Raw genomic sequence first — 12,971 nt, 5'->3', positions numbered from 1 at the left:
TACATATACATATACATTATACATATACATATGCATCTCAAGGATTACTTAGAATCTTTAGTTAACACTACTAAAGTATTTTTATATTTCGGTGGTAACCTTGCTTGCTTTATATAGTCTTAGCCTTAGTCTTAGCCATAGCTTACAACAACAGTAAAACAACAACAATTAGATGGCAATAGCAACAGCAACAGCAACAAAGAACATTTACGACATTTACATCTGTCAACTTGCTGAACAGAGAGAAAGAGAGAGAGAGGGGAAGAGAGAGGGAGACATAGAGTATAAGAGAACTAGAGAATCGTGTACACGCAACAGAATCGCACAAAGCACAGCTGTCTTATTGCTGTCAACAGATTTTCCACAAACAAAAAGAATTGCTTGTCTCATTTGCATTTTGGAAAATTGTTAAATCGTAAGTCGTAAAATCTTTTGGTCATACGTACTTTTGCTTTACAGTTAGTTGGCTCCATAAGTAAGCAAACAACTGTCAACTCTTTTGAAAATTACGGCCAATCAGCTTTTTGTTGCCTCGCCATAATCCCATTTTGGTCGATTTGCACATCCTTACTTAGATGTTACCAAACAGAATTCGACAGTTAATACCTAATACATATCTCAATTTCAGTAAAAGTCCTTTTAATTTTCATAGTCAGCTTGAAACATTGAATATTTGTATGGCATACTTTTTGCGTCTGTTACGAATAGAATGATTTTGAGGAAAAATCCTAATTGTTGACTTTCTGCAAATTGAATATGAATGCATAAAACTTGCCTTAAATGAAAACTGCAAATTAATAAAGGACTGTACTTGATTGCACTTAAAATTGCTTACATTGCTCAAAAATGTACAAATTCAATCAATGGTAAATAAACTAACACGAATTTTTAAAAGTATTGAAAATATTTTAACGTGTAATGTTATCTTGTTTAAAAGCACAAAATGTTGCTTTAAATTAAATGCTCTATTTATGGGTTTTCAACTATCAAATACCTTGTAAAGAACCGCACTCATTTACTAGAGCTGCAAAAGAGTATTCCTATGTCAACAAAAAGTTATTTCTATTTTGGCAACAGAATTTGGTGTGATATTTGTTGAATTTGCAATCGAATTTTCGTTCTTTAAATATAAAATTCGGTTTATCGACGGTATTGTGATACTATCGTTTGTGCGAGCGGAAACTATCGAAACCTTTGGGAAGCACTATCAATACATTTGCAGCTCTAGAGTTTATGAACTTCCCTCTGACTACACTTTTCTGCTCTGCCCACAATCGGGTTATTACTGGATACGATAATATTCGATTATCTTATTCGTTCTTAAGGAGAACAAACTTGAAATCCAAATGATCCGTGAAATGCAAAGGATTTGTAATGCTCACATTCAAAAAATAAAAATTAATAAAAAAAAAAAATGTATTTTAAACTGTCTTATAGGTAGTGTATATATCTTGTCATTGTATTGTATATATTGTAATTATTGCTATATATTTATTATCATTGGATAGTTAAGAGTTTTGCAAGCTTCTAGTCTGGGTTCAACATTGTACAAATTGATGCACATTGATTGTATTTCGTGGTGGGCAACGGAAGATACATTTATTTATTTATTTGTGTAATTATTGTTATATTTATGTAGAATATATACTACTATCAAAAATAGAACAAAGGGAACTTTACGTTTAGTTTGCATTTTTTTTTTTTTTTTGTTACCGACTTAAGATTTTTTTTTGCATTTTTCATATGAAATTTGTTATTTTTTTTTTGTATTATTTAGTTTTTTAATAATATATTTTTGTTAGATTTGTTTTTTTTTTTTGTATATAATTATTTTGTACAGGTTTATTGTAAGTACAAATATAGTATATATACTTGGTAGTTCCATAAGTTGTTGCTGCGGCGAAGAAAGAAAAAAAAACCGCACAACACAACAACAACAACAACATCAACATTGACAACAACAATGACAACAACAGTTGCAACAAACACGAGCAAAAAATGGACATGTAAAAAACTAGAACAACATTTAATCACTAGATATATTTATGTGTAAGGACCAATAACGGTCGCATTGACGTGTAAATAGTTGAAATACCAATTATGATACGTCGTACATTAGTATGTACAATGTACATACTATACATAGATGTATGTATGTATGTATGTATAATTATTTGTATTGTTTTCATTATTATAATATTTGTAATCTCATTAATCCTATGTACATTTAGCATTGAAAGTGAAAGTTAACTTTGGGTTACCGTACTGATTTCAAGTATTCAAGTATTTGTTTTGAAACACACACATGGAAATCTACATACGCATTAATTGGGCACATTGAGAGAGAATCATACACATATACATTGACAAAATGTATATGTGTGTGTGAATAATTATTGTGGTACGAGTAGAGTTACATACGGTTGACAGTCTGTCTGCTTGACAACTGTCATTTACATGTACAGTGTTGTACAGTGCTTCAAGCGATAGAGCTAGAGCGAGAGCGAAAGATGGAGAATTACGAATTGACATTACCAAATCTCATATCGAAGTAAATATGTTGCGTACATATGTATGTATGAACATACTTATGATTGAAACATACTTGATTGATTGCAATATTGACTGATTGTTTGTTTGTTTGTTCATCTTGCTCTTGTTCGTTCGTTCTCCCAATTCGAGTTCATGTTTGAATTTGAAATTTCTCATAAATTGATTTGACACTTTGCCACATAATACAATTAACAAAGTTTTTTTTTGTGCAATTTGCTTGTCATTCTGAATGACAACTCGACTTGACTCGAGTTCAGTTCGAGTTTAACATTCATAAGAGTTCTGTATCGACTTTTTATACATACATACATATAACATATAAGTATTTATTAATTTAAAATGCAGATACATTTGTTTACACATGTATTTGTATAATATATTCACGACAGTTGTATTAGTTATTATATAATTATTATATTTATGTATGTTCATTTTGTTTTTATTTGCTGTTTTATCAGACATTAGGTAATTTGTTGTTGTTGTAAGCTCAAATTGCACATGGTAACAGTTATGTTATGTAAGTACATGCAAATTACAATTATTGTTGCACTACAACTTCTCGCCAAATACCTCCGGCTATCGGAATCTGAATACGAGTAATATCCCAAGTACGTGATAGCTTTTGGCATTATGCCAAGCACATGTACGAGTCGATACACACATACAAACATACGAGTATAATACATACAAACAATATACACATAGTACGATATACATATAGTATGAGTACGTATAGAATAAATATTTATTCTTTGGTTTTTGTTTTCTTTCTTGTATTATTACATATTATGGAACCTTAACACCGTCTCCCAGTTTGTCTGTGCACGTGAGAATTCTACATACATACATACATACATTACATTTGCACATATGTACATATTTCGAGTGCAAAAGCGACAAACAAAAAAAGGGAAAGAATGAACTTAAAAGGATCCCAAAGGGAACTGCTATACAAATTCACTTGCACAATCATATCATCGTCATTATACATTATACATTATCTGTTTATCTGTTTATCTGACTTACTTCTATGCACACGAGTATTCGTGTTTGCTATTCATATGTATTCGTTCCCATTCGTATATGTATTCATTTCTCCATATGTATCGTTTGATATGGCCAACATAATTATTTTGAGTTTTCGCATTCTTCAATCTTCCATCATAAAAAAATTATCAATCCGATTTCAACTTTATATTCTGTATATATACATATATACTTAGTTACTCAATCATGATATTCTTAAAAATTGCTCCGTTCTTAAAAAAATAATTTGATATTTTTATTCTTTTGCTTTTTCTTCGTCCGCAACATTTGACTGTTCTTTCTTATTCTTCTTTGATTCTTTATTTTAATTGTATAAACTTTATTTCGTTTTGTTTGTATGAAGGATAAAAATGTAAATACGCTTTGTATGTAAATATATATAGTTATCGATATATATGTATATAAGTATTTTTTAATAGGTCACTGCGTAAAGGTAATTTGTCATTCGGCCTGCCACTTCGCCACTTATTCCCTGCCCTGTGATAATCACATAACTCACCCGCAACGTTACTTTTACACATATATAATATAAAAAAAAAACTGTTTTCATTATCGATCTCCAGCCATCTCTAATACTTATCGCTTCTACTACAAGTGCCCGCAAATGCAAACACTTTAACTATTCACCGCTTTTGTTGTTTCTTGAAAATCCTGTAGTTCGCTTTTCTTTTTTACCGCGACTATTGTGAAATTTCTTTATACTGAAGTTGATTGTATGAAAATATGAAATCGGAGCTGCAAGTACTCAGATTGCTGTAAAGATAAAAATAAAAAGAATAGAGACATTTAATGAGGTTAGTGCGCACTGAGTGTTTAAAAATTAGCAAATTTACTTTCGAAATTTTCGATAAATTAAATGATTTTAGCCTGTTCACTGTATATGTTACTGTATATGAACTAGGGATGTAAAAATATATCGAAATATCGATAATTCGATTTTCGAGGAAGCGATTATCGAGTACTTCAACTCGATGATTTTCATTCTCAACAACATTATTACATTCGTCACTTGATTGATAATTTGAAATTAGATTGTGTTATAAAAATGTCTACCACAAGAAGGAAAAATGTTTGGAATGCTTAATAGAAAATTTTGAAAGATCTACATATATAAAAAAAATTAATTTACTCATCTTAACGCGATTATGAAAATTCCGTTTTTGAAGTAGGAAAAAGGTCGGTCAAGGTTAAATAATTGAATTTTAATTTATATAACTAGTTTACGTATTTTCTAAAGTGTCATTAGTTTTGGAATTGATCAAGCGTCCTAAAATGATTGACTTTTCGATTTTCTTGAATTCCTATTACTGTTTTTCATGCTTAAAATGTTAGGGACATTCGCGAATAACGAAAGAAAGTTGACGAAATGTCAATTGAAAAGAGCAAGCATAACGATTATAATATTTTAAATATACTTATTTTAAAATAAAAATAGTTTTTTTTTAATTTTGATAAGAAACTTGAAATGGTTTAACTGATAACAGTAATTAAATAAATTACAAACTCATTAATTGGCTTTTGTAATCACTGTTTACTCACCATTTATTTCATAAATTATTTGGGATTTCCTCCATCGGCGCATCCGTCGCCCGGGCGTCTTCCCGAGCTGCCCAAGTGGCGATTGTCGAACTACTTGGGCCTCCGGTCCGTCACCTATTTGACAAAGAGATCCTTGAGCGTGGCGCACAGCGAGGCGTCGCACGTGTCCTTGGAATCATCCTCGTCTCCCTTGCTGAACCAGTTGAGCGTGGATCGCATGGCGCGTCCTGCCTGCGATTGGGCCGAACTGGCAGCGGACTGTCGACTGCGAGGACGAGCTGCCGAGCTGCCACTGGCACTGCTGCCACTGGCGCCGGCGCCGCCGCCGGCACCGGAGTCCTTCGGTATGGCACCCGAGCCGCCCGAGCGTGTGCCAGTCGATGTTGAAGCGCCAGTGGAGGTCATGCTGGCATTGGAGCTCTTGCGTAGGAATCCCTCGATGGCGGTGCCCAAGATGGTGGCATCCACAATGTTCGCCTTGGTGGTGTCGGCCCAGCTCTTCTTCTGCTTGCTGCGTGGCTTTAGCTTTGGCTTGCTCGAGTCGCCGCCAAGTGGATCCTTCTTCTGCAGCCGCTCCAACATGTCCTTGGACAATGCCATGGCGCTGCTCTTGCTCCGCACGCTCTTCTTGCGGGCCACCGGCGTCGTCTGGCGTTTGCCGAACCAACCGGAAATGGCCGCCGAGCTGTTGTCCTGCGCCTCGGTGACCAGCTGCTTGGCATTGTTCAATATGGATACATCGAAGCTGTTGGAGCGTGTGGAGCGGCCAGCGTTCGGATCGAGCAGCAGATTCGACGACTGACCACCGCTGGGAGTGGGCGTGGCACTTGTGGTGCGTCCACGTGCCGCCTGCTGGAATGTGTTGCTCAAAAATGGGCTGCTTGCGCTGTTGCCCGTGGCAGCCGACGAACTGGACGAGCCATCCGGATCCGGTCGCTGTGTATCCACCGCCGAGCTGCTGCCCCCTCCGCCACCAGTCAGTGAGCTAAAGATGCCGGCAATATCTGTGCGGCTTCCCAACAATCCCAATCCGCTGCCCGACTTCTTGCGTCGCGTCGATGCACGTGCCGACAGCGGTTGCGGAGAAATGCTCGGCGGATTCGGATGCTCTGAGCCGCGACGAAATCCACTGGCACCACCAACACCACCAACACCTCCAGCACCAGAAACACCAGCAATACCCGGCTGCGGGCACTCCGAGTACCGGCGATTAGTGTAACGCCTTCCTGGTGCCCCAGTGCCCGCCTCATCCACCGTCTGCACCTCGCACACCTTCTCGTTGCTCGATGTCCAGAGCTTCAAGCGTGCCTTACGCGACTGCAAGTAAATGTCGTCCATAATGTCCAGCTGCAGATTATGTATGCTGCCAATCGGATCTGTCGATGGAGGTCCTGTGTTGCTCTCCCGCCGTGAGTTCAGCACACGACTGCTCCTGCAATGATCAAACGAGGCAAGTGTTCACTCTTCGCTCTTTAACTGTGTTTCTGTCGACTTTTTCCACTATTAAACATTTTTATTTAATCTAATATTTATTGATCTGATTTCCAATTCTTGCAACAAATGTTGCTTCATTTACGATATGCAGACTTATACCTTTTTTCTACTCTCTTTGTTGTAAGCTCAAATGATTTCTTAATTATTTTATTTGTTAATTTTACATAATCATTTTTAAATCATATTTTTTTAATAGAATATATATTTAAATGCTATTTTTTAAGGATACATAAATAAAATAATCCAGCTGAAAATTAAACAAGATATTTCCTCAGCATCATTATGATATCTTTGCAACCTTGGCTGATAAAAGTTTTCTATGATCATATTCTGAGATTGTTTATTATTATATTTAACTTTTACTTTGCTTGCCTCAGAGTTACAATAGTAAAATTTAATTTAAATATTTCCAATTTAAATATTTCCAATACATTAAAAAGGAATTATTTTTGAAGAAATAAATGAATTAATTGAATATATATTATTACACTGATAAAAAAAATGTTCTAAAATCAAGATTTTTGTCTCAAAACTGAAAATGTTGGTCGAATAAAAACAATTCTTAGATTAAGAAAACACATCATAGCTTGATCAAAACTGAATAGATTTTGAAACGGAATGTCATTTTAATCATTATTTGACATTTTAATTCATTCTGCATTTAAATCTTATTAAATTCTCTTAAAAAAATATTTTTCTCTACATTCTACTAGATATTGATTTCGATGCTAAGGGTCCCCCCTTTGATATTTCGAAAATTCAAAATTTTAAATCTCAAGTTTTCACTTTTAATCAACTCCTTATATCGTTATTAGTATAAAACAACACTTTAAACTTGATTCTGAGAGCTTTCATTTTTTTTGTAAAAAATCATGAGAAATTGAACAAAAATTTGGACTTGTAAAGTTGCTAAATCCGCAGTCTGACCAACTTCAAACTGTCATAGCTTGATCAAAACTGAACCGATTTTTAAGCGGAATGTCATTTTGATCATTATTTGGCATTTTAATTCATTCTGCATTTAAATTTTATTAAATTCTTTTAAAAAAATATTTTTCTCTAGATTCCACTAGATATTGATTTCGATGCTAAGGGTCCCCCCTTTGAAATTTCGAAAATTCAAAATTTTAAATCTCAAGTTTTCACTTTTAATCAACTCCTTATATCGTTATTAGTATTAAACAACACTTTTAACTTGATTCTGAGAGCTTTCATTTTTTTGTAAAAAATCATGGGAAATTGAACAAAAATTTGGACTTGTAAAGTTGCTAAATCCGCAGTCTGACCAACTTCAAACTGTCATAGCTTGATCAAAACTGAACCGATTTTTAAGCGGAATGTCATTTTGATCATTATTTGGCATTTTAATTCATTCTGCATTTAAATTTTATTACATTCTTTAAAAAAAATATTTTTCTCTAGATTCCACTAGATATTGATTTCGATGCTAAGGGTCCCCCCTTTGAAATTTCGAAAATTCAAAATTTAAAATCTCAAGTTTTCACTTTTAATCAACTCCTTATATCGTTATTAGTATAAAACAACACTTTAAACTTGATTCTGAGAGCTTTCATTTTTTTAAAAAATCATGGAAATTGAACAAAAATTTGGACTTGTAAGTTGCTAAATCCGCAGTCTGACCAACTTCAAACTGTCATAACTTGATCAAAACTGAACCGATTTTTAAGCGGAATGTCATTTTGATCATTATTTGGCATTTTAATTCATTCTGCATTTAAATTTTATTAAATTCTTTTAAAAAATATTTTCTCTAGATTCCACTAGATATTGATTTCGATGCTAAGGGTCCCCCCTTTGAAATTTCGAAAATTCAAAATTTTAAATCTCAAGTTTTCACTTTTAATCAACTCCTTATATCGTTATTAGTATAAAACAACACTTTAAACTTGATTCTGAGAGCTTTCATTTTTTTGAAAAAAATCATGGGAAATTGAACAAAATTTTGACTTGTGAAGTGGATAAATCCGCAGTATGACCAACTTCAAACTGTCATAACTTGATCAAAACTGAACCGATTTTCAAGCGGAATGTCATTTTGATCATTATTTGGCATTTAATTCATTCTGCATTTAAATTTTATTAAATTCTTTTAAAAAATATTTTCTCTAGATTCCACTAGATATTGATTTCGATGCTAAGGTCCCCTTTGAAATTTCGAAAATTCAAAATTTAAAATCTCAAGTTTTCACTTTTAATCAACGTCTTATATCGTTATTAGTATAAAACAACACTTTAAACTTGATTCTGAGAGCTTTCATTTTTTTGTAAAAAATCATGGAAATTGAACAAAATTTTGACTTGTAAAGTGGATAAATCCGCAGTATGACCAACTTCAAACTGTCATAACTTGATCAAAACTGAACCGATTTTTAAGCGGAATGTCATTTTGATCATTATTTGGCATTTTAATTCATTCTGCATTTAAATTTTATTAAATTCTTTTAAAAAAATATTTTTCTCTAGATTCCACTAGATATTGATTTCGATGCTAAGGGTCCCCCCTTTGAAATTTCGAAAATTCTAAATTTTAAATCTCAAGTTTTCACTTTTAATCAACTCCTTATATCGTTATTAGTATAAAACAACACTTTAAACTTGATTCTGAGAGCTTTCATTTTTTTGTAAAAAATCATGGGAAATTGAACAAAAATTTTGACTTGTGAAGTGGATAAATCCACAGTATGACCAACTTCAAACTGTCATAACTTGATCAAAACTGAACCGATTTTTAAGCGGAATGTCATTTTGATCATTATTTGGCATTTTAATTCATTCTGCATTTAAATTTTATTAAATTCTTTTAAAAAAATATTTTTCTCTAGATTCCACTAGATATTGATTTCGATGCTAAGGGTCCCCCCTTTGAAATTTCGAAAATTCAAAATTTAAAATCTCAAGTTTTCACTTTTAATCAACGTCTTATACCGTTATTAGTATAAAACAACACTTTAAACTTGATTCTGAGAGCTTTCATTTTTTTGTAAAAAATCATGGGAAATTGAACAAAAATTTTGACTTGTAAAGTGGATAAATCCGCAGTATGACCAACTTCAAACTGTCATAACTTGATCAAAACTGAACCGATTTTTAAGCGGAATGTCATTTTGATCATTATTTGGCATTTTAATTCATTCTGCATTTAAATTTTATTAAATTATTTTAAAAAAATATTTTTCTCTAGATTCCACTAGATATTGATTTCGATGCTAAGGGTCCCCCCTTTGAAATTTCGAAAATTCTAAATTTTAAATCTCAAGTTTTCACTTTTAATCAACTCCTTATATCGTTATTAGTATAAAACAACACTTTAAACTTGATTCTGAGAGCTTTCATTTTTTTGTAAAAAATCATGGGAAATTGAACAAAAATTTGGACTTGTAAAGTTGCTAAATCCGCAGTCTGACCAACTTCAAACTGTCATAGCTTGATCAAAACTGAACCGATTTTTAAGCGGAATGTCATTTTGATCATTATTTGGCATTTTAATTCATTCTGCATTTAAATTTTATTAAATTCTTTTAAAAAAATATTTTTCTCTAGATTCCACTAGATATTGATTTCGATGCTAAGGGTCCCCCCTTTGAAATTTCGAAAATTCAAAATTTTAAATCTCAAGTTTTCACTTTTAATCAACTCCTTATATCGTTATTAGTATTAAACAACACTTTAAACTTGATTCTGAGAGCTTTCATTTTTTTGTAAAAAATCATGGGAAATTGAACAAAAATTTGGACTTGTAAAGTTGCTAAATCCGCAGTCTGACCAACTTCAAACTGTCATAGCTTGATCAAAACTGAACCGATTTTTAAGCGGAATGTCATTTTGATCATTATTTGGCATTTTAATTCATTCTGCATTTAAATTTTATTAAATTCTTTAAAAAAATATTTTCTCTAGATTCCACTAGATATTGATTTCGATGCTAAGGTCCCCCTTTGAAATTTCGAAAATTCAAAATTTAAAATCTCAAGTTTTCACTTTTAATCAACTCCTTATATCGTTATTAGTATAAAACAACACTTTAAACTTGATTCTGAGAGCTTTCATTTTTTGTAAAAAATCATGGGAAATTGAACAAAATTTGGACTTGTAAAGTTGCTAAATCCGCAGTCTGACCAACTTCAAACTGTCATAACTTGATCAAAACTGAACCGATTTTTAAGCGGAATGTCATTTTGATCATTATTTGGCATTTAATTCATTCTGCATTTAAATTTTATTAAATTCTTTTAAAAAATATTTTCTCTAGATTCCACTAGATATTGATTTCGATGCTAAGGGTCCCCCCTTTGAAATTTCGAAAATTCTAAATTTTAAATCTCAAGTTTTCACTTTTAATCAACTCCTTATATCGTTATTAGTATAAAACAACACTTTAAACTTGATTCTGAGAGCTTTCATTTTTTTGTAAAAAATCATGGGAAATTGAACAAAAATTTTGACTTGTAAAGTTGATAAATCCGCAGTATGACCAACTTCAAACTGTCATAACTTGATCAAAACTGAACCGATTTTCAAGCGGAATGTCATTTTGATCATTATTTGGCATTTTAATTCATTCTGCATTTAAATTTTATTAAATTCTAGATTCCACTAGATATTGATTTCGATGCTAAGGGTCCCCCCTTTGAAATTTCGAAAATTCTAAATTTTAAATCTCAAGTTTTCACTTTTAATCAACTCCTTATATCGTTATTAGTATAAAACAACACTTTAAACTTGATTCTGAGAGCTTTCATTTTTTTGTAAAAAATCATGGGAAATTGAACAAAAATTTTGACTTGTAAAGTTGATAAATCCGCAGTATGACCAACTTTAAACTGTCATAACTTGATCAAAACTGAACCGATTTTCAAGCGGAATGTCATTTTAATCAAGTTTTCACTTTTAATCAACTCCTAATGTCGTAATTAGTATAAAACAACACTTTAAACTTGATTCTGAGAGCTTTCATTTTTTTGTAAAAAATCATGGGAAATTGAACAAAAATTTGGACTTGTAAAGTTGCTAAATCCGCAGTGTGACCAACTTCAAACTGTCATAACTTGATTAAAACTGAACCGATTTTTAAGCGGAATGTCATTTTGATCATTATTTGGCCTCTAAATACATTCTGCATTCAAATATTATTAAATTTGCTCGTTTTTTGCCCTAGGTCTTTTTATTTAGATGTCATATTTATTATAAAACGACATCTTAAAATTTTAAAATGTTTCTAAATTGATTTGTTGTACCGTTACGTACCGGTACTGATACCGGAACAACTATTTCGAGACGTACGAAGATTAAGAAACTTACCCATTGGATGAGGGATAAGCAGCAACAGATTCGCGACGCGAGCGCCCAAAGAGAGTGGTGGGCACCTTCGAGATGGTGACGACCGAGTGACGACGACCAGATGGAGCCGGTGCCTGTGAGAGTGTGGCCAAGAAGGCGGCCTCCTTCGGTGATGGGCCGGAGCCCTCGCCGCCGCGCTCGGAGAGACGACGCACCTGACTGGCGGTGATGCCCTCGGTGACCTGCTGTGAGGGCAGCGAGTGTTTGCGTGCCTCGCGCGGATCCCGCCATGGTGATAGCAGATATGGATTCACTGGTGAGTCAATATCAAGACTGGCGCGATTCGAGAAGGTCTCCGAGCTCTCCGGCTCAAGTTCTTCCGGTAAATTGGATTCTTCGACAACGATAAGCGGTTCCTGTTGTATGCTATGATGTGTAGCAAGCACATGTCCCAGTCCCTGTGACTGCGACTGTGACTGCGACTGTGACTGTGCTTGTCCCGGACCACCGCCCGCTCCAAAACGTATAAATGGTGAACCACGCAAGCGTAGCGCATCTGTATCAAGGACAGAGATACAGAGAGAGATACAGAAAGAGAAAGAGAGAAAGATTGAGCGAAGCTGTTGAAATTGCGATTTGAGGTAAAATTCTTGTCCCTCATGGACGTTCATTAGTGTCCTCGTTGTCAACGTTATTCTCATTGTTGTAGTTGTAGTTGTAGTTGTAGTTGTTGCTGTTGGCTGCTCGCTCACTTACCCATTTTCACAATTGCTCAATTGCTAGCCAGTTGGGAATTCGCTCGTCCTGTGTGCGTGTCCTTGCTGCAAGCAAGAGGAAACCACGCATCAAATAAACACTGTGCTCAACTGTTTGCTCTCTGTGTGTGTGTGTGTGTGTACGGTGTGTGTGTGTGTGGCAGGTTAAATAAAGCCAGATGGCATACATCTCGGCCTGTTCATTATCCTTGTTACAAATTGCAAATGGCAGGAAAATCATGCATCAAAGTAATTAAAGCTTTTGCGACGCCATTGCCATCGCCA

General features: G+C 33.9%; 1 protein-coding gene across 1 annotated transcript in view; it reads right to left on the bottom strand.

Annotated features, from left to right (window-relative positions):
* Positions 1 to 5,253: 5,253 nt before the first annotated feature.
* The window catches only part of LOC117785873, a 52,990-nt gene continuing 45,272 nt past the window's right edge, over positions 5,254 to 12,971 (bottom strand). Inside the window, exons 2-4 of the mRNA XM_034624135.1 lie at positions 12,688 to 12,752; positions 11,953 to 12,487; positions 5,254 to 6,571 (exon numbers count right to left, since the gene is read on the bottom strand). Coding sequence (XP_034480026.1) covers positions 5,254 to 6,571; positions 11,953 to 12,487; positions 12,688 to 12,691 — 1,857 coding nt within the window. The 5' untranslated portion in view covers positions 12,692 to 12,752. The remainder of the gene's footprint in view (positions 6,572 to 11,952; positions 12,488 to 12,687; positions 12,753 to 12,971) is intronic.

This window comes from Drosophila innubila, chromosome X (assembly GCF_004354385.1).
Source record: "Drosophila innubila isolate TH190305 chromosome X, UK_Dinn_1.0, whole genome shotgun sequence".
Taxonomy (NCBI): Eukaryota; Metazoa; Arthropoda; class Insecta; order Diptera; family Drosophilidae; genus Drosophila; species Drosophila innubila.
The sequence above is the reverse complement of the archived record's forward strand: the minus strand, read 5'-3'. Positions and strand labels throughout refer to the sequence as shown.